The sequence below is a fragment of the Dendrobium catenatum genome, unplaced genomic scaffold (assembly GCF_001605985.2).
Source record: "Dendrobium catenatum unplaced genomic scaffold, ASM160598v2 fragScaff_scaffold_231, whole genome shotgun sequence".
Lineage (NCBI taxonomy): Eukaryota > Viridiplantae > Streptophyta > Magnoliopsida > Asparagales > Orchidaceae > Dendrobium > Dendrobium catenatum.
The window spans coordinates 10,353,163-10,376,775 of record NW_021318693.1 but is presented as its reverse complement, the minus strand read 5'-3'; the positions used below and the strand labels follow the sequence as shown (position 1 = coordinate 10,376,775).

The 23,613-nt window shown below is 36.4% G+C and overlaps 1 protein-coding gene across 4 annotated transcripts in view; it reads right to left on the bottom strand.

The window, feature by feature from the left end:
* The window catches only part of LOC110109393 (DExH-box ATP-dependent RNA helicase DExH1), a 75,455-nt gene extending 59,666 nt beyond the window's left edge, over positions 1 to 15,789 (bottom strand). For 3 of the 4 annotated variants that reach the window (XM_020840452.2, XM_020840451.2, XM_028693169.1), the window contains exons 1-6: positions 15,442 to 15,788; positions 11,533 to 11,678; positions 11,125 to 11,224; positions 10,780 to 11,037; positions 10,537 to 10,632; positions 8,374 to 8,649 (exon numbers count right to left, since the gene is read on the bottom strand). In XM_020840452.2, coding sequence (XP_020696111.1) covers positions 8,374 to 8,649; positions 10,537 to 10,632; positions 10,780 to 11,037; positions 11,125 to 11,224; positions 11,533 to 11,678; positions 15,442 to 15,723 — 1,158 coding nt within the window. In that variant the 5' untranslated portion in view covers positions 15,724 to 15,788. Of the gene's footprint in view, positions 1 to 8,373; positions 8,650 to 10,536; positions 10,633 to 10,779; positions 11,038 to 11,124; positions 11,225 to 11,532; positions 11,679 to 15,441 lie in introns of all 4 variants that reach the window. The other variant, XM_020840453.2, reaches the window with a different exon arrangement.
* Positions 15,790 to 23,613: the final 7,824 nt, after the last annotated feature.

Genomic DNA, 23,613 nt, shown 5'->3' with positions numbered 1-23,613 from the left:
GGTGACCCATCTTAGAAGAACTGAGTGAAGAATAGCCGTGGAAATTCCTCCGGATGAATGCTTGAAAAGTTCAGAAAAGTTTACTGTAACTGAAATCGAAACGTCACTCCGCCGTTCGACCTTTACAAGGTTGAAATGTTGAATGCCACATCGACATTTCACTAGGGCTGTGCCACGTCGGGCACTGGGGTTCCGAACGAAAAAAAAAATTAGGTTAAATTTAAAAGGCGACTGCCTTAAATATATTGAGGCCGGAGGCGCGCCTCAGTAAAACGTTGGCGTAAGCCTCATAAACTAAACGTTATGCGTAGGCTTGCAGGGTTATTTGATCGAAATGCCTGGCGCTTGAGGCGCCGCCCTTTTATGTGCATTTTAAACGTTGCTTTTGGTTTTATTTATTCTTGTATTGGGACTATTTATATCCTCCTATGCTTATGTTGGGAATGAATTATTATTATGAAAATTTCGGCATCTTGTGTTTTTTGTGAGAGCTTAAAGTTCTTGGAGAAAAATCCCTAGGTGAGGGAATGGATCACCACAAGCGCAAGAAGCGTCTGGGCTCGTGGTCTATCTTTCTCTTCCCTCCCTTCCTCTCAATAAACCGCCGGCCTCCCACCAAATTTCCCCTCCAACTGCGGCCACTATTGACGTTTATTTTCACATCGAGCATGAACCAACCTCGATCGAACGTCGTAGAACCAAAATGCGCCCAAATTAAACCCCATTTAATTAATTAAATTCTATTATATTTAATAAAATCAAATCAATCCAATCGAACCCCGTCGACCCAATTTGACGCAATTCGCACCGATTCAAATTTAATTTCGCAAAATTAGCTTGATCGGACCCCAAACCGACCCAAATCGGTTTGAGTCGAGTCCAATTTGGGCTCAATTTCAGCCATAATTGATTGATTTAGGCTAAATTAAAACCTAAATCTGAAATTGAAGTTGATGTGAAACATTCAAGAATTGCACATGAAATCATTAAGATTCACAAGTTTACTCAAGTAAGATTAGGCCTTTCGCAAATTAAGATCAAGCATTTTTCATTGAAGAATATTATGATAAGCAATTCAAGCTAGTATTTAGGCACGATTATAATGAATCTCAAAGTTCACAACAAAGCAAATGCGGTAAATTAATAAAATCCACGACTAATGTTTAGAAATTTCACAATGAGTACCTTGATCACTCACACTCAATTCGGGTTAGCAGGAGAAGGCCTTTAACAAACTCAACGATGCCACGAAGATGGTGGCCACACCAATGGCCTTTAGCATGGAGAGTTGACGGTGACGAGGAGGGCGTGAATGTTTGACTTTCGAGACTCCAAGTGTGCTTAGCAAATTGTCGGTCGTAGATGCTTGCAAGGATCGGGACGACTCTCTCCAAGTACTCTTCCACGGTGGTTTCGTCTTCAAATCCTACGTCGAAGCACGGTGATCGTAGGATGTTAATGCTCTGTCGGCGTTGAAGAACTAATCCCCACTCAAACTCGGGATCCGCCATTCAACATTGAAGAGAGTTGGGTAGAGAGATGTCGTCGTCTCTTTCTTCTTTCTTCTTGCTGAAGTTTCCCAAGAGAGGGAGTGAGGGTGGCGGTCGGCCAAAACAGAGGAGGAGTGGGCGGGTGGATGGGGTGAGGGGAAATTAGGTTAAGCAAGGGAGAGAGGGAGTTACACAAATCTGAAATTAATTTTCAGAATTTGTGTGAATTGGAGGGAAAGAAATTTGAAATTGGTTTCAAATTAGCAAAAGAATTAATGGGTAATTAATGGGTATTAATTGGACCCATTAAGGAGGAGGCCGGCGGCTAATAGAGGGGGAGGGAGCTTGAGAATTTCAAAACTGAAATTAGGCTCAGATTTTAAACAAAATTGGAGGGGGATTAATTTGAAATTGATCTCAAATTAATAGGGTAATTAATGCATTAAATGGAGACATGAAGGAGGGCCCATCCAAGGTGGCCGGCGGCATCATGGGGGGAATTTTGTGTGGGGAGCAAGGGTTTGGGTTTCCAAATCGGCTCATGACATTTAGGGAGGATTAAATTGAAATCCTTTGAATTTGAAATTTTATCATGAACCGGAGTTAAAACTTTCCTAATTTGGAAGTTCCAAATTTGGAAAGTTTTCGAAATTCAAAATTCGAATTTCGAAATTAGCCGTTGTAGAGAATGGGGGAAAGGAGGTCGGTGAGGAGGTCTCGCCGGCGGCAAGAGGGAGGGGTGGTGGCCGACGGGTTGGATGGCTTTGGGGCCGGCGGGTTTTGGGGAAGATGAGGAAGAGCGGAATACCGGGATAAACCACGAGTCACGGACTCTTCCAATGACTGGTGGGTGTTGCTTTTCGCCCTCACCTTGGGCTCTCGATCTCCTCTCTAACTTCAAGCTCTCATGCAAGACAAGAAGAAGAAGAAGCAAAGAGACAAAAACTAGATTTTCATTCAAATATTCATTAACCAAAATACAACATGAAATGACCTATATATAGGTCCCAACACAAAAGAAAGTACAATGACTCTATTGCCCTCAGGGCTACTCTCATGACTCAACTCATACTAAGGGTACAATAGGAAATAAAAGAAAATGCATAAAAGAAATACATGAATAACTAAAAATATAAACTCTGAATCGTGGCCGTCGATCTGCGCTGTCTACGGCGATACACATGTCTGAACCTCTGGTCGATGTCCACATCACTCAAGGGCTCAAATTTCATCTGAAATCTCATTCAATTTCATGTTAAAATCCCTCATTTCACGTGTGTGATGCCTGATCGGGGCATTTGGGCGGCGGCCTCTCTGGCTCGTGTGCGTCCCAAGTAGGGCAAAAGAGGGAGAGCCGAATGGCTCTCCTGTGTTCTTTGTATTTCCCGTCCCAGACAGAGTAGGAGGAGGCAGAGGCGGGGAGCTCTTCCTGCGAGCTCATCCAGGCTGCCGGCTCCTCAAGCGATGGCCCTCCAGGCCATCCGTCTCCAAGCGATCGAGAGAGACAAATAGGAAAGGAGAGGTGTTCGCGTGAGCTTCTACAAGCCGGTCGAACATGCAGGTGTTCCTTGCTGCTGTTTTCTTCTTTCTTAGACCAAAAGAGGGAAGTTTCTTTATATTTTCCTCCATTTCTTCAAGTGGAAGAGCATAAGCCTGCTCTTTTCCTCTTCTTAAGAAAAAAGGGGAGTGTTGGAGGATAGTAGAGACACTTGGAGTCTGTCTACTTGCTGCGAAGACTTCTACTTCCTTCCAAATCAACTCCGGCAACCTCAAAACAATGAGGACAACGGGTTGTAGGCAGTTTGGAAGTTTCCAAACAGCAAGAGAAGCCTTCAAAACCTCCCAAATAGCGGTTTGGAGGCTTGGGAACGTCTTGGACAGCAAAGGAGGCCTCCGGAATGTCTTGGACAGCGGCAGCGACGTCCGGAACGGCTTGGACAGCGGTCTTCTTCCTCGGGAACGTCTTGGACAGCAGCTTGGTGCCTTCAAAGGAGCTTGGACAGCATTTGGAGCTTGGATTGGAGCGCTTGGACTAATGTTTTAAAATGTGAAATCGGGAATCGAGACGTTTTGGCTAAGCGAGGCGAGGCATAAGCCTTGAGGCGGATCGAGGCGTAAGCCTCAAAAATGATAAAAAAAAAAGTAATTTAAAATTATGAATAATGATAAAAAATAACAAAATATTATGTCAATTGTGAATTTGATGATTTGTTCTAAGATAATATTAGTATATTACCGGAACATAAGATTTAAAATAAACTCACTTAAAAATAAAACATTCTTTTAAGGCAAGACCCAATGCAGGCTTATCATCACTTTGATTGTCTTCAGAAGAATCTTCATAATTAATGTCAAAGTCAACCTCAAACTCTTCTTCATCTATAATATTTTTTCCTTTATCCCCTATAACTTTGTTTCTTTTTTTATATACATGAGTAGTTAATTCATTGTCTTCATTAACATGAGTTTCTGGTTTTGTTTCAACTTCAGAAACATCAACATTCTTAGAAGTAACTCATTCATCATCAAATTGTAAATTATCAACAAGTAAAAAGTCAATTTCATTATCAATGCTTCCTTGTTTCTGTAATTTGAGAAGTCTATCTTTCAGTTTTTTGTTAAACATAACATAAACTAGTTTATTCATTTGATCTGTCGTCAATCAATTTCTTCTCTTAGTATGAATTTGATTGAAGATGCTCCAATTAAGCTCGCATGCAGAAGCCGAACATATTAGGCTAAGAACTTTAACTGCAAAAGCTTTCAATTCAGGAACATCATCTCCAAATTGACTCCACCAACATTTTACATGAAAATGAATAGCATTTTATGAATATTGATTGAAGTAGAAAACTAAAACATAAATATTAAAATTAAAATTATAAATATACAAATTATAAATATACTAGGATATCATGTTTAGTAGCATGCTTGTGCTGCTCTAAATCCAAATATTTCCTTCTTCGAATGAAATTCCTCAAGTTAATCATTCACTTTGAGGTAGTCTTCTTAAGAAATTAGTCTGTCCATACATGCATACAAATCAGTTTTCACCTCTTTATCATAATGAAATTGAGGGTTTAAATAATATGCAGCAGCATGTAAGTGTTGCTGTAATTGACGATCCTACTTTTCATCTATAATATCTCATATTTCTTTGTAGGCACTTTCTTGATCTATCAAATCTTTTGCAATGACTTTTTTAGCTCTATTCATTGCTTTATAAATAAATCCCATGGTCGGGACCCTCTCAATATCAACCATTCTAAGCACCTTAACTAATGGTGCTGTTGTCTTCAAAGTATAATTTGTACTGCGTCAAAATGAATCATCTTTCATAACAATTTTTTTTACCTGTTTTCCTTCTTATTTTTTTGCCCATGAACTTTTATCACATTCTTTAGAAACAAACATAGCTTCCAAAGGTTGCCTTAACTCTTGAATCTCTGCAATGTTAAATATGCAGTAGCAAATCTCGTAACAGCAGGTCTAATAATTTCCTTGTCAGTGAGTTTTCTCATTAAATTGAGTACCCAAGAATGATTGTATATGAACTTACTAACGAATTTGACCTTCAATAGGGCTGATTAATGCTGAGGCAACTGTCCCAACCTCTCAAGCATTAAATAAATACAATGTGCAGCACAAGTAGTCCAGTAAAGGTGAGGTCTCTTCTCCATTAACATTCTTCATGCAGCTTTATATGCAGTTGCATTATCAGTAACTTGTACTACTAAAGCATCACCCACTTCTTGACACCACCAGTTATGTGTTTCTCATAGAAATTACATTTCATATAAACATATCCCTTCTTTGCACTTTCGCCTGACACTTCAACTTGAGTTTCATATTTTCATGCATGATCTTTCCTTCTTGTGCCAATAGTCATGCTAATAATTTATAGAAATAATTAATCAACATCAAATTATTGATATATACAATATTTTTATTTATTCACAGGCAAAGAAATCACAACACAAAATCAACAATATGATAGATTTTAACAATTATTTGTACTACCAATAATAAGACAACATGAATACAATAATATACCGGTCTGCCGGGGGTCTAAGGGGGCGCTGACCCCTAACAGGGTTCGACCTGCGGGGGTTTCTGGGCATAGCACCCCCGGAACAAAATTTTATTGTAAGAGAAATTTTGAAATTCTTCTTATTTTTAAAGTTTGTAAGTTGTTTGTATGGAAAGATATTAAGCGGTACCGAGTGGTACTGGCTCGGTACCGACCATGTACCTAGTGGCACCGCTCAGTTCCGAGCATATACTTGCTCGGCACTTAGCGGTACCGAGCATGTACTGAGCGGTATCGAGCATATACCTGCTCGGTACCGAGCATTTACCTAGCGATACCTAGCAGTACTGAGCATGTACTGAGCGGACGAATGAAAGAAAGCTGAATCAGGAGATATTCAAGCTTTTGTTACTACACATCAAAGTCAAGGCCCACAACATCGCTCACCTGCTCTTCCGACCTAACCGAGACCTAAACGTTTCTTGCACTCACAACTTCGGCTTCGTTTCCTGCTTTCGGCTTTATTTCCTGCATTGTTTCCTTCCGACTTCGTCTCCTGCACTCACGGCTTCGTCTCCTTCCCTCACGGCTACGCCTTCAGTTCGCCTTTCAATTCTCACAGGAAGCCCTAATCCTATACATGAACACGAATCGGCTGTGTCGTATTTACATATATACCGATGAAAAAATTTTGAGATGGTGCCTCGTACTGCCTCGCGTCGTTACGCTCTGATGCATACACCTCGTGCAAAAAAATCGTAGGCTTCGCTGGATGGTTTGAGGCGTAAGCTCCGATACGCATGACTTCCGCCTCGACTTGAGGTGCGACTCAATGCGGAAGCCTCGTCCGCTTTTTTAATGGTTGGCTTGGACAGCCCGATTGAGGTAAAACCTTGAAAACATAGAAAAAGCCCTAAGCCACCCCCCCCCCCCCCCCTCCCTCAACAAGCCGACACGCATAGGGTTGTCAGATTGGTGTTCGGCAACCTTCCAATGCATGTCAAGCACTCATGTTGTGTCCAATCCGTCACCTACAATCATGCTCTAGGGTAGACGCTATCATTTGATCTCAAAGTCAATAATGATGCATAGGTTTGGATTGTCATTAGTTGCATGCACTTCTCATTTAAATGCATTGTCATGACAAAATTGACACCCAAAATTAGGAGAGTTTGCATTATTGACCAGTGGAGCTACTCCAACCTTTTCATGTATATACTCTCTTTACATTCTATCTCTAAGTGTAAAGCCACTCATCCACCTAAACAAACTTGAGTTAACTGTGGAAAGAAAATATTAAAATTCAATCTATTTTTAACAAGTTATTTATACATCAAGAAAACAATAATACTACTGAAAATATGAACACATTTTCTATCAACTAAATTTCCATTTCTTGCTAGAAGCATCATAACATGCTCCAAGATGTCCCCAGCACCACACACACACTCTCTCTCTCCCCCGCCTCATCTCTCTTTATAGATGAAGGTAAATCACGCTCTCCAAGAATATTAGGGAAATTATTGTTTCAAATGATTGTTGAGAGAAGAATATTGAACTATTTCGCTGCACAAGGGAAATAAGCAGATGTTAGTTGGCACAACAGATGTGTTTATATCTTTGATGTATTAATTTTCTTTACAAAAATCTTGACGTTAAATGATATGGTAAAGTTGTTCAGAACAGAAATAATTCAACATATTGATTGTTGTATTGAAACTTCTAAGGTTTGCATATAGAATATGAAGTACATTTACTTTCTCATACATTCAAAAAACATCCAAGCAAAACGCAGTACACTATCTATCTAATACCAAAGATTCAAAAGAAGCACGCAAACTTGTCACGAATAGATAATACTTACAAGAGAAAAAGAGTGGAAGCAATTAAGCATTTCATAATCTCCTTGTTAAGTTGAGTTCATTATTTTAATGCTATGGGGCTGAAGCATATGAATGCTAGATTATTGCTAATATATTTCCATCTATTGTAGGTATTCTTTTCATCAGTTTAACTAACATTCTTAAAAGTGTGATTCAAGATGCAGATGTTACAAAAGAGATGCTAGTGAGCAATCCATGTGAATCTCATGACCGGCAAACACAATTTGTACCACACGTGATTCACTTATGTGTGTTGGCGACAGTGACATGTGGTTACTAAACAAGGATGATGAGAAGGTCTTGAAATTAGAAATTTTGAAAAATCCAAAGAGAAAAAAAATTATTGAATCTTGCACTAATATCGATTGATGGAGGCGGGCATAGAGGAAAGAAGAGAAACTCCATGTAAACAACTTTGGAGCAATCCGCACACATACCTTTGATCATGAGATAACACTCAAATAGGCCTAAAAATAATTTAATTTATTTGATAATTAATAGTAAAAATATATTATTAACATAAGCCATGAATCACTACTAAAATAAATATGGTTACAAATTTAAGGTCACATAAATCGAAATCAAGTCTAATCCAACACAAAACTAAATGATATTTAATAATTAAAATTTAACCCTTAAGTTATCAGAAAGAAGGATATTCATCCTAATTAAAAATAAAATAAACTTAATGAAACATAAATTCTAATTATTTGCAATAAAAATGAATTAGATGTTTATTAAGCATCTTCATTTAGTCTAGTTCCTTACACAAAGACCCAACCTAACTTCAATAGACTCCCATCATTAATTATCTTATAAACCGTAGTTGCATTGATTTTTATCCCTGAAAATAATAGCATCCATTTTCTCCAAGAGAAATAGTTATTGAACAAAAGATAAACCGAAGAAAAACAAAAAGGCTTTTGATTGCATAAATCAACATTCAAGAAAAAATAAAAGATGCCATTACCAATCTTCGCAATAACACGCCAGTTGTACAAAAGAGAAGTCGGGTTTGTGCAGAACGCTTAGCTTCTAGGCGGATCTGGAAACCAACAGTTTCCCCAAGATTTTCTCCCCTTTCAGAAGCAACTCTCATTGCTACAGATATAGCAGATATACGACGTGGTTGAGTGCATATTATATTGCAGTCTGCACCATTAAGATTTGCTATTTCCTTCTCCAATATAAATTGTGGTAGCTGTGTGGTTTTGCCACAACCAGTCTCTCCAGAGACAACTAGAATCTGTATACCAGAAAGAAAATTAACAGGGACATCAAGTGTGAAATATGGAATCTCCTAGAGTATCCAAATCAATAGTGAATATAACAAAAACCGTTAAAATAATTTATTTCATCAATAAAAGAAGTTTAAAAACCATTAAAAAATAATTTGAAATGAAGAATTGAGATTCATTAAAGATAATAATCATCACATTAGCCTTATGCCATCTAATTTGGATCAGCTTCTAAATCACTGATTTCCATTCGTGCCTATAAAATGCTATATATGTCGTAAATTATGGTATATCTGTTGCATAACTTCTTGTCAAATTACCTTAAGTGCAATCGTTTTCCTTCCTATTCCTTTATTCAAAATAAGCTAGGAAGAAAGGAATGCATCAATATTAAACTAAATCATACCCAAAAGAAGCTGGATTAAAAGAGAATGTATAACAAACATGGCAAAGTATAGTCTTCTAAGGACAACTCAACAAAAGGGAGAGAATTGATGAATGCTAATAAGGGGAATAACCCTAACTAGACCATGAATAGAGAAAAATGAATTAGTAATTCTGAAAGAAAATTTCCTTGAAAACATTAAACCCACCGGAAATTATAGTAGGCTATCCAGATCATTCTGAACTGTAACTTAACTCCTTACACAGATATTTGGCATCAATTTTTAAAATTCAGCTGGATAAATGCCAAATTGGTAAAGGATCAATTTTCCGGCAACTTGAAAGCTACATGCAGGACAATGGCTTACTCTCAATAAAAAGGAATGAAATTGAAGCAGCATATTTAAAGCAAATGAAGCCACCAGCAATATAGTTAAAGAAATGAATTAACAATTAAGAAAGAGAATATTTCCTTGAAAAGAAAAAACAACCCAAGAAGAACCATACTAGGCTATATAGATCCTGATGAACTGAAACTTCATTTCTTATATAACAAACATCAAATTTATGGAATGGCGGCAGGGAAAACGTAAATGGGGAAAGGGATCAATTTTTCATATAGTCGGAAGCTTTGTTAAGGCAAGCAAAACATGGAACAAAGATAACCATTCAACTAGTGAAATGGGTCAGAAAGAAACAAAGGAAACGGGTGAGAAAACACTATGGAGATATGGACTAAAATCAATAGTTAAACTTACACCATTCCCTATTGCAGAAGAAAACACTTTCATTTCTAAAGAACAACTTCTAAGTTGCATAATTTTCAAAAATTAAGCCCGTTGTAAAGTTGATATCTTATATTTTGATTAAAGTTCATTGAATTTTTATCACATCCTATACTCAAGGTTGATAATAGGTACATGAGTAATCCAATCTCAAGACGATCCAACCTTGCCTGGCTCAAGATTGACTCAAAATAAATTGGTCAACTGTTGATTTGAATCAAACCCCAAGTTTGAAAATTAAGCTGAATAACCCTCTCTCCTCACAGTACAAAAATATGCCAAATATAATCCATAATGCTACATGCCCAAAAAAACTTTTTGTTGATGAATGAATATACATCTTCTATATTTCAATTAGTGCTTATGCATTGCATTATATATATATATATATATAACTTTATAAATATATATATAACTTTATAAATAAATATTAAATACATATATAAAGATTTAGCAATTAAAATTACAGATCGAATTAGCTCAAAATCAACTCTAAATCAATCATTTTCATCTTGACTCAAACTCGGCTTGAGCGGAAATCATAATCTTCAATTTTGGGTTAAGGTCGGCTCGACTATATGGCACCCCTGGACTTAGCTATCAGTCGGTTTAACTATTATTTAATTAAGTACCAAGACCACACCAAGATACATTATGAAATCAAGAAATAAGAAGGGTGACATGAATGAAAGAAGTTTGATACCACAAAAATAAATAAATAAATACCTGGTTGCATGACACAGATTTTAAAAAATCGTCTTTAAACTTGTATGCTGGCAGTTTTTCCCTAAAAGACTGCATAGCTTTTGCACTGCAAGTTGCCTGAAAAGAACGACCAATCATTGAATTTTGGTACAAAATCAACCTTAACATAGTAATAACGTAACCAAGAAGTCTTGGAGGATTACTTGTAAAACTTTCCCACATGTGATTAGAAATGACTAAGCATTTAGGACTAACAAAAGTTACCTTCTTAGAAATCTGTAGGTCTCTAAGTTCAACACTGAACTTCTCCTTGGCAGAATCAGGCTGTCTTTCTTTAATCAATTCAAATTTAGAAGCAACAGTATCGGATGAATATTCTTTTATTGACTCAGTGGATGAAATCCAAGAATCATGTTTTCTTGTTTGGCTGGAAGTACTGCAAGAATCACTTATGGTCCCTGCCTCTTTTGATTTTGCAAGGAGACTTTCAACTTTTCTCTCAGTTTCTACAGACATGACAATCTGCAGAGAGAATAATTTAAGAAAAAAAAAAGGTATAGAAAATTGCATGAGAACATAGAGCATACTGCCAGATGTCATCATCGCTACCTCTTTCTGCGTTGATCCATGCCGCTCATCTAGATCGGCCCGATAATCTGGTAACGGAACTTTGCTGAAAACTAGTGACTTCCCTTTGTTGTAAGCATGGCTTTGTTACCAATAAAAAGCAGAAAAATTTAAATAAACATCAAGCATCTTAAAAGAAAGTTTAGCAATTACGTGATAAAAGAAAGATTGAAGATGCATTGGGACTAAGCTGTCTATAGCTACTATAAAACACCATGAAAATGATAATGTCGACAGAAAATAAAGGAGAAGGAATGAAACAACCTAAAATAGATCTGCAAATTTGTATAAAGTATCAAGAACTGCAGTTATAGATTTAGATCAAATATGCAAACATAATATATTTTGGTGGTCCCCTGAAGGACGAAATAAACTGCCATATAAACTTACAAATAAAGGTCATGCCGATGAGCCATATCTTCAAGAGTAAGTTGTCCTTCACGCCCAAAATTACGGTTAACAATTAGCTCCTGCTGACAACCATCATTCAACTGCTGCAGTTTAGTCTGCCATTCATTTGGATCCAACTTTTCCACCTGAAAATAAAATAAAAAATAAAAAAAAAAATAAAACAATATTTACAAGTTCAAAGTTTATATATATCTGGATCACAGCGTCAAAAGCAGATTCTCTATGATTCCCTAAAGCAGCAAAAGAGTAAAAGATCATAGCAAAATAACAAAAAAAAATAGCAAGAAAAAAACACTTATCAGTACTCTGATCAGCAACTCAAGATACGTTAATAGTTTAGACCCAAGAAAGGTATGCTTTTTCAATATCAGGATTAAGGACATTATAAGTGCTACAATAGGAGGTTTGGGTTACTAGTAAAACGGTTATATGCTTCAACAACTTCCTATTGGAGAATTTCTCTTCTCTGTCCTTCCATATAAATAAAGGTGGAATAAACTACCATTTTAAGTTTGGCATGGAGAACCACTGTAAAAATAGTGCATTTATGACTCGCTTTCAATTTTAGCCTTTAAGAGAACATGTTTGTAGTAGAATCAAGATCACAATACCAAATTCCAGTTCTAAATATGATCGAGGACCTTCCACAATAAATAGTAAATAAAAAATCAGCTATATTTTGCAGATTAAGATGGTCCAAAACAGTATAAAAGAAGTCCAAAACAATATAAAAGATTATGTTGCATGAAGCTTGAGTACGAATCATCTTGCTAGTAACTAGGCCATGACCCAAAATAAATGCCAAATTGTCAAATTTAACTTAACTCAAACCCGAGTTAATGGTTCAGCCATGTTAACCTGCTTTCAAATTAACCTTCCGCTCATCTAGGTTCATGTTAAGTCATTAAACTGTATGCTATGTTACCTCACCAACATACAAAACAAAATTGCACAACTAATCAATACTTAACCTGCTTGACGACTAAACAGCTTTCCACTTAATCCAAATACAAGACTAATAATACTGAGCAGAAATACCTATGGGGTTAACCTTCATTTGAAGTAATATATGAAGCAGCACCACTACTTCAATTGAGCGTGAGAACTTAAGACACTACAGGAAATTTACTCATTACCGGCGGTTTTTGCCGGTGGTTCACTCATATTTCCGGCGGTTCTAAATAACACCGGCGGCTTTTCGGCGGTTGTCACACCGCCGGAAAAAACGGCGCCGGAAATCATTACCGGTGGCATTTTTCCGGCAGTTTATTTCACCGACGGCATTCCAGCGGCATACACCGCCGGTTATCGCCGGTGGTTTTACCGGCGGCTTCTCGGCCGTCTGACCGCTGGTACAAATATACCGGCGGTCATAGCCAAAGGAATTGCTGACGGTTGTAGCCGCCGGTGTGTCGCCGAACTACCGCCGGACTGCGTCGGTAAACCGCCTGTAAATACCAGCGGTTATAAGGAATTTCCGGCGGCGTCAATCAGCCGTACGGTATCGAAGTTTCCGGCGGCTAAACTGCCGGGTAGCTGCCGGAAACCTGTAGCACCTGAAAAAAAAAATTGACAGTCTCCCCTCTATTTGAGGGATTTTCACCCTAAACTCTAAACTTGCACAGAAAACAATAACCACAATTTTGGGCAACACGCCACTATAATCCATCACAGCAATTATCACAAATATTTTTTAGAACACGTGTGTCAACCTTAACAAGTGTACGTGCTATACTTTCGAACAAGTATATTTTACTTGAATTAAAATGCATTGTCTAACTCTACCTTTATTAACATAAGTTTAATCTAATACCTCAACTTTCCTTACCGGGTCATCAGAAGGCCTCCGTTTAATGTGAAAAAACCATGTAAAGCGACTCTCTCTAATCTTATCTTCCACTGGAGCTACTCCAACCTTATCACGTATATGCTCACTTCGTATCCTATCTCTAAGGGTTAAGCCACTCTTCCTTCTCTTTTATTGACCATGATTCGGCACCATAAAGCATTGCAGATCTCACCACCATCTTATAGAATTTTTACTAAAGTTTGAGGAGGATTATTCTATCACACAATAACAAGCCCGATTCATTCCTCCATTTCAACCATCCAACTTGAATTGTGCTGATAACATCCCCTTCTATTTCATCATCACTCTGAACAAAAGATCCAAGATATCTAAAGCATACACCAAGGTACATCTAAGGCGACACTCTCTAATCTCATCATCCACTGGAGGTACTCTAACATTTTCATGTATATGCTCATTCCATATTCTATCTCTAGGGGTAAAGCCCAAATTAAGTCACAAACCGCTCAATAGGTCTATTGCTACTAAAATTACACCCCATATATTCAGTTTTAGATCTACTCAAGCGAAAACATTTAGACTCTATAGTTGACCTCCATAATTCGAGTTTACCTTCAACTCCTTCTCTAGTCTAGTGAGAACAAAAAGCATACAAGTAAAATATCATCAACAAAAAGCATGCAACAAGGTACATTCTCTCGCAAATGTCTCTCTAGTGAGAACAAAAACATCCATGACAAAATACATAAAAAATAAAAATAAAAAAAGCTCACCTCAGAGGCGGCGTCGCACATGGGAAATAAAAGTTCATCGGCGGCCTTGCAGTGGGGAGTTCGAGAGCGGCCGGTGTGATCGTCGGCGGCCGAAGACAGCTCGGTCGCGCGAGAGGGCGGGCGGAGGAGAGGAGTGAGCGCAGCCGAAGAGAGAGGGCTGAGGAGATGAAATGAAATGGGAGACTCGGGCTGGTTAATTTTAGGGCTTTTACCGGCGGCTCAAACCGCCAGTAATTAAATTACTTAACACCAGCGGTTTTAGCCGCCAGTATACCACCGGTACCTTTTAAGGCCGGCGGTTTACCGCCGCTCTTTCCGGCAGCATAAGCTTGCATAACGGCCGGTTAGGCCGTCGGTATTAAACGGCGGCCGAACCGCCGAATAAACCGCCGTTAATAATGGCGGCTAGACAACCGCCGGTCCAGGCCACCGGTAATTGATGAATATCCTGTAGTGAGACTCCCATTCAAGACCAGTCCCTGGTTATCAATTAAACCAAATAGTAGTAAAGACTTGACAAGCATGCTGATCAATAAAACAATTATTGTATATTAAATCCTCCTATGTAATCCATACAATGAGCCAATATCTTGATTTATTGCACGTCAAATGGCAGGTTAAAGAAGAAAAATCCTTCAAAATTACAGCCTATCACCTCTTCCAAAGGATGCATTTAAGAAATATGAATCGAGGTGAGAACTTTAAGGGGCTGTTTGGTATCCTATTTTAAGCAATATTTAAGCACTATTTAGCTTAAATCCTATCAAACATATTTTTGGTAACTTTAGATTCTATTGTTTTAAAAAACACATTTCAGCTCGGTTCTCGATTAAACTTGGGATTTGTCAAATCCCATCATTCAAAAGATTTAATAAACTTAAGAATTTCTTACTCTTACGAATCTTAAACCCTAAAACAACTAGCCGCACAGCCTATCAAGATTTAATAATTTGAAATGTCAATTTTCGGTTTTAAATCCTCTCGATGATTTACCGAATATAGATTCACAGGATTTGCTAAATGCAACTGAGTTAAATCCTACATGTAGCCAAACAGTACCTTAAGATTCCCATTCCAATTCAACCAACTTGTAATAAGCCTAGACAAGCACGATGATCAGCAAACAAAATATTTTTTGCAAAATAAAGGCCCCCATGTCATCAGAAAATTAGCCACATTCAATCTATCAAAATATGTTACGAATACAAATTACATGTCAAATAACATAAACCCTAAGAAAGGTGCAATCTTCGAGTGAAACCCAAGCCGAGAAAAAAAAATCGAGGCGAAAAAGTAGGTAAACACCGGCCCAGCCATTTGGCGGAGACGCTCGGCTCTCCATTGAGGGTCCCACCACCGCTGCTCTCCTCGACCGCCGCCACTGCCACCTCTCCGGCCGCTGCCTCTCCCGCCGCCTCCCCTTCCTCGTCCTCCGCCGCCACCGCCGCCACCGCCGCCGCGCCGGAAGCCCTGGAAGTTTGGGCGGTACGACATGAATACGTGAGAGCGGGGAGCTTCAATCGCTGAGAAATGGCGATGGTAATTGAAAGACTTGATGGAGCACGAGAAGAAGGAGCGCGCAGTCATAAGCCAAACCGTAATACAGTGGTTAGTGTCGGACTTCGGAGTATTGCCAAACTCCACGATATTGGCGACGCTTTGGCTACATGATTTTTTTTTTTTTTTATTTAATTTATTATGTCGATGAAATTCTCATTTTTTTTAAATTAAATATTTTCTAATAAAATCTTTTAAATCTATCTCTATGTTTTTTTAAAACATTTATAGGATCTAATATATCTACTCTCTAGAATCATCAGAAGGCCAACATTAGATTTGACCAAACCGTCTGAGGCAATTGTTTCTAATATTAATCTCCAGTAGAGCTACTCCAATAATTTTACATATATATTATTTTCACATTCTATTTCTAAAAGTAAAGTCCTCATCCAGCTGAGCATCTTCATCTATGTAATATTATACTTAATTTTCTATTTCTTTTTTAAAGATCAACATTCTGCATCACAATATTATAGGTCACACCATCACCAAAGGACCTACCTTAGTTGGTATATGACTAAACAATATTGGAACATGTTTTCACATTATGTTTGATAATGATTCAATTATGAATCTAAGATTACTTAAATTATGATCAAATTCTAAGATGGTTCAATCATAATTTGAATATTTTTCGAACATGGTTCAATCATTATTTGATCACCGTTCAAAGATTATTTAAAATATGATCTAAGATGGTTCGAAGATGATTCAATCTTGGTTTGAAGATTGTTCGATCGTAGTTCAAATATAATTCAATCATATTTCAAATAATGTTTAATTATGATTTGAGCATGGTACTTGATGGGGGCTAGGGGTGAGCTAATATGCGACTCGATGAGTTTGAAATATGTTTAGATTTTTTTATAAAAATTTAGTAAAAAATCAACTAAATTACATAAGTATACGTGTCGAATCAAGTAATAAAGTAAAAGAGTAGAGTGTCGAACCCACAAGAAAGTGTTCTGCTTAATTAAAAGAATATTTGTATATAGATTGAGTTGTACAGTGTCCAGAGTTGTAAAGAATCATATATGCATGCTTACATATATACAAGTGGGGCTCCAAAAGATGATATCCCTACCTTTGGGGGATAATCTCTTTTGGAATTCTATAGAAGACTTGGAGCTCGAAGACATTCAATAGGTATATCTGATTATATATATGATAGGCTTAGAACACAGATTTGTTGTGGTGGAGCTTGACCACCTTTCTTTTCTTCAGAGTCAAAATCTATTGTAAATATTCAAAGTGAATTAATAAAAAAATTTATACACACTGCTTTCCCTTTTATTTACATTGCATACATGCACTGCATCATATGGGTGTTAGATTGATTTAATGGGTAGAATTTTTCTAAGTTGTTCTCGGTGTATGAGTTCTGGAGTTTGTAGGAACACATATAATGGATCTTGGTTGATACATTATTGGGTACTATATACACGAATATCTTTACCCTGACATGCATGCATATATAGATTTTATTTTCTACAACGTATACTAGCCCAGCATACAAGCCCACGACAAGGTAGTGGGGTCCTCTTACGCCCGGATGATGCTATGCTATTCTAGTTGAGATAAGGCTATTATGCAACCAAAATTTCTTTGAAATTTTGGCGGTTAGAAAATTTTGTTGGATTAATTAAATAAGATAAAATTTAGAGTTCTTAGTGAGTCTTCTCAATAGTGTCACTTGAACTTAAAGTGAAAATTCATCTTGAGTCACTAATTTGGAGTCTAATTTACTACTTCGAACTCTTATGATATAGCTATTTTTATCCTACATTTCATCTAGGATGATTGCTTGTGAAATAGGATGTTAGCTGGCTACTCATTGCAAGAAGGCATAAACCTCATTGTATCTGCACATCTCTTATTCCTAATAAATAATAAATATGTATATATATGTTAAATACAAATATATTTTTATAAAATATAATAATATTTTCAAAGGGACAATTGATATTTTCTAATATCAAATGCAAATTTCCTATATACATAATTTTATTATAAATTTAGAATCTAATCTCCACTTTCATTGAAAATTTTCTCTATAGGAACCCAAGATCCTAATTTAAAATTAACCCTCTCTTAGTTCACTAAGAGAAGGAAAAAATCTATGGATGTTTACTAATGCTTATCCTAAGTCAAATTCATATTTGAAATGATAGGTGAATGTAGATTTTATCCTTGGGAATAATTGTTACATCCCCTATGTTGAGTTTAAATACAAAAAAAAAAATCTCAAATCAATAAAGCGGTGTTAGTTTATTCTTCCAAATAATTAACACTAATCATGTAAATTTGATTAAAAATTTATTTTAAAGCAAATTGAGTGGTCATCATTACACATACATAACAAATAATTTTGTCCACAAGTGGTTCCACAAAAAGAAGCGTACGCATCAAACTCAAAATTTTTAATCTTATAAAGGTGGTTTATAGCAATAAAATCAAAAGGGACCCATTTATTCCTCATATAACATTTTTTTCTACTACCTATTTTCCATTAGCAAAAAAATTACTAACAACATTTACAATTGCTGCAAAGGGATCCTCATAGAAATGATCTCAACCCCTACTAACAATGATATGTATGATATGGATACTAGGATTTTAGAAACCTCGCTCAGGAATCAGTTGCTTGCTAACTAATAAATCCATAAACCTTTACACCACATCAGCAGAAATGAACTTACTCTTATCACAAAAAAAGGAACATCTATTTTTTCTAAACATCTTTGGATCCATTGCACGCAAGTAAGAAAAAATACAGAGTTTGAGATTAAATAGAGGAATGAAAATGCAATTGAACAAATAGAACAAACAAAATCCTATTTATTAACACTGCGAGCATTACGACATTGAAGAAGCCGGCATTGTGGTGCTAGTAGATAAAAAATGACAATATTCAAATCAATAAATGTTGAGACGGTGCAAGACATGTGGCGCTACGGTGCTTCGTTCATGAAATCAAAGTGTTGCTTTTTGATCCAGCACCCACTATGGTGTTTGACACCTACGAACACTACGATACTGATAAAGACCACCACCGTGGCACTATAATTGAATTCATACTGATTTTGACATTACACCGTGGTGTTGGAGACATTATTATGGCGCTTGCCAAATCTTAATAACAAAAAATGTTATGATATGTGTGGTTAATTGATTGAACTGTCACAATAATTGTTGGAATAACTGATTTAACACTATGACATTGTTGGAGAATTTTTGTAGTCCTCAAACTGATTGCATAATTTATGATCAAGTATGTCATAAGAATGATGATATTTACCTTTGAGGGTAAAAATATTATTTCTTTATGGACTCAATGATAAAATTTACAATTTTAAACAGAGATTCCCCCATCAATGTTTGGTCGAATGGGGTTTCATTTATTTATGGGGTACATATCTCCTATAGGGGAAAACCCCTATGGTTAATTATACCTCAAGCTTTGATGCTTAAGAATACTTTTGATTAAACTAGGGGTTTCCTTTTCTTTTGAAAGTCATTTTAGACATTGGTTAATTTTTTTTTAAGAATCCATGAAAGTCTTACTTAAAGGTCTTGGCCTTTATGAGATTCAAGGAAAAATGGATCAACTTAGAATCAGATTTTTGGAATCAAAGCCAAAAAAGGTGAAGTAGGAGCACTTGATTCTGAGAAATCTCAGAGATGCTCGTACTACCTTATTTTGGGCTTTACATTTTTGAACTTTAATTTTTTTTAAGTTAATCATTTTAATTAGAAGGTCGGGGCTTATATTCAACAATACATGTTGGAGGAATTGTACGAAAGATGATGGCTTATATGATGATTGGAATCAATTATTTGCCTCGGATCCTAAAACTAAGGTGAAGACTACTAATCAGCAGTACCTCGAACCTAAGTCTAACAAAATGCAAAAGGAACTTATAAGCTACACCTCATATGAGGCATAGCTAGCCCGACCTCTGAATTTATTGTTCTGTCTAGAAAGGACTACCAACTAGACCCTCCTAATCATTTTTAAAATCATATATTTCAGTTTTAATGTATTTAAAGAGTGTGAAGGCTATTTTTTTTAAGAAGAGGGGCTTATAACTTAATTTTGAGTCCAAGATGCCTAGTTATATAAGGTATGCATAATGCATGCTCAATTTAAGTTTTTGAAAACTTGGCTCCTTGAAAAGGAGCCATGTAAGTTTCTTTTGTTAGAAAATCGTGGAGCCTAAATTGATTTTAAGTTGTTTACATTTTAAATGATAGAAATCTTATTTTGTTCTAAGAGCCTACCCCTTCAAAGTCCAAGTCACTCCCAAATAAAATAATAGAAGAAACCTAGGAAAAATATGTTGTTCTATTGCGCACTCAGTAAACAAACAACACATGCATGTAAATCAACCAAAATAAAAATGCAAGTAATGTCTTAATTATTACAAATAGTTTTGGCAGTTGAGTTTTCTTCCATTATACAACCCAGTTAATATTAAAAACTCTACTTGTGGGGGTCTTCAAACTTTAACTTTCAAATGGATCTTTAGGCTTCACCTCAAAAGGGGGTACATCTTTTCTCAATCCACCTTCCCTTCTAGTCCAAACCCCAAAAGTTTTACATCTTAGATCTAATCAAATACATGGCAGAAAATGTAAAAGACTCAAATATACAAAATAGAGACGGAAGGCAGTTTATATAATATATCATATCCATAAATTTTTTTTCAGCATTTCAAGTGTCAAACATCTGCTTCTACCCTATTGGTCATTCCTCTTGGGAGGTTTTAAGCAGTGCCTACAAGAAAATAGTATTAGAATAATCATGATTTATTTTACCCCCTCTTGGACAAGGCCACCTGCAAGAAGAACATGTATATTTCTACACTAACCACTTAAGAACAAGTGCCCACAATGCATACAATCTAAAAGGACATTCACAACAAATCATCAATCACATGCGCACAAAAAGAAAAATCCTAATCCTAGCATTCCTAAGGGATTGTGCACCTAAGTTTGTGAGGCTTGTGTGGTATGGCACACTAAGGGTGTTTCACTTAAAGTTTGGATCTAAGAAAAAGGTGTTTAACATATAACTTTTGAGCCAATTATCGAAAGATTCTTCCTAGCTTTGTAGCTAGAAAGGGGGTGTAGGAATTTAATATTTAGCTTTTGGGCTAAATATTGGAGAACTCCCTTAAGCTTTTGGAGCTAAAGAAGGGAGAAATCTCCTACAACTTTGGAGTTTTAGGAGAGAGAACCTATAGCTTTTGGGCTAGGATAGGACATATTCTAAGGCCTTTATAAACTATAGAAGCGAGGGAAGATTAATAGCTTTGAGGCTAAAAATCTAAAAAATGTCTCTTTGAATTTTGTATTCAAGGAGTGGAGTTTCATTTGCTTAATTTTGATTAGGCAAACAAAGGTGAGTCACTTATTGATTTTAGCTCAATAGGTAAGGAGAATTTGTAACTTTAAGGCTACAAATCAAGAGGAATTATCATAGAACTTTTATGTTCAATGATGAGAATTTAGTTTGCTAGAATTAGATTAAGCAAATATAAGAGAGTGATGTATAGATTTGGGTTACCCATCAAGGATTCTTTGGACTTATTAGGTATCCAAATAGAAGAATTCACCCAGTTAGGGTTAGGAGTATAAAAGAAAGCTAGGAGTTTGACTCCTTTGCTTGATATGGAATTATTTGTTGAATTTGGTTCAATAAATAAATAATTTGGATCGAACTACTTACTGATATTATTCAAAAAATAGGTGATTTTTTATAGATTTAATTCACTCTACATGAGTTCAATGAATAAGAGTTTCATACAACTTTCGAGTTATAGAAAGAAAGGAACTTCTCTACAAATTAGGTTTGTAGAGAAGAAAGGAGGAAAAGCAACTTGAAGGTTGCAAAGTGAAAGATTTTCTTTGAATATTTGGTGTTCAAAGAAGAGGACATTCACCAATCTAATTTGAGTTAGTGGGATGATAGGAATTCCTATACTTTTTGAGTTGTAGAATGAGAAAAGAAGATGCAACTTTGGGTTGCAAACTTCTGAGTGCTCTTTGAATATTTGATGTTCAAGGAGAGGGGGGTACACTCTCCTACTTTGGGTTTAGGAGAATGAGAATATTTATATTACCTTTGAGTTATATAAAGAGGGAATGAAATATATAATTAATGGGTTACAAGTTGGAAGGAATTTCTTTGAATATTTGGTATTCAAAGAAGGAGACATACATTCACTTAATTTGGAATGAAAGAATGGTGGAGCACCCCCATGATTTGGATCCTAAGGCTTTGCTTATGTCTTTTTAAGCCCGTTTAGAGGTCATTTGGGCACATCTATATGGGCTTTGAAGGCCACTAGTAAAGAAAGCATTTGTTGGTTTAGTGTTTCCAACAAATGAAATGAAGGAACCTAGAATTGGGTTTTGAATTAAAAGGTTTATGTAATGATGTTGTTGAAGTGTTAAGGGACTTCAAATTATCACGCAAAGAGGAAGAAAGAATGGTTTTTTGTTGATGTATATTTTTTTATGTCTACAAACAAGGGGAGCTTAGAATTTGTTTCTAAGATCCAACAATTCAGGGAATCCCTTAAACACTTGGTGTTCAAAGAGAAGATATACATCCTCCCAATTTGGGTTTGAGTGCATGAAAACAGATTTGGATATTATCCCACAATCTTGGCTTGTAGTAAAGAGGGAAGGAATTGCAACTTAGAGGTTGCATATTAATGAACATTCCTTGAACATTTGTTGTTCAAGATAAAACATGCATTCTCCTAGTTTGGGTTTGGGAGAACGTGAAGGGTGGAGTGATTGGGTTACACGCTTGGCTACAACATCTCATGAATTTCTTGAAAGTCGTTTGCAAACTTTCATGTAGATTCAGAGAAAAAATTGTAACGCCCCAAGATCTAACTTAGAAAGAATTTCAGTCAATCCATTAAAACCATCAATAATTTACTAGAGCTATCTATAGTCTTCAATCAATAACAAACAGTCTAACAAAATTTTATAATTTAAAACATCAATGTACAATTCTATTCATATCCCAAAAGTTCATATACAATACTCAGGTTCTACAAAATGATCACATGAAATGAAATCTATCTTGTCCTGAGTATAAAAGGATCACTATAACAAAAAAGAACAAAAATCTGAGGATTCTTAATCAATCTCAATCTTCTGCTCACTTGCCCTGACCTGAAAATATTAACCACATATAATGAGCTTCAAAAAGCCCAGCAAGTCACCTAATACCTACAACTGAAATCAAAGCACGGTACTGAAACAATATGCATAACAATCCATCAAATTCATAACAGTCAATTACAAATGATCAGTGAATCTATGCAGCAGATACGGACATCAGTAATCAATGCATGACCGATACAATCCACAATCATCAGTAAAAGAATAGATAAACAGTAGGAAGAAATCCATAAAGTTCAATAAATCAATACATACGTCAAATCTCGTAAGAATCCAATCAAATCGATAGAGAAAAATCGTCGTCTCGATAATAGTAGTTAAATTAACACTGTATCAATGGAATCAATCAAATCAATTATCTCTGGTCAATAACTGTAATATCCAAAATCTCTCGACTTTCTCTCTCCTCGGCTGATATTTTCATTTTTAATGATTTTCTCTCTCCTCAAAATGACTTGAAATCAGCTTTATAATCTTCAGATCGGCCCGGCCGATCGCCAGATCGTCCCAGGACGATCAGACCAATTTGGATCGTCCTGGACGGTTCCCAGAACTATTCTCAGGCCGACATTTTCTACAGTGCCAATCGGCCTGGACGATGTGTACAGAAAATCACCTGGAGCAAATCTGGGCACATTCTGGAGCAGAATTTCCACTGATCGTCCCAGGATGATCCAGGAGCAGATTTTTGATATTACAATCTCCCCAACTTCA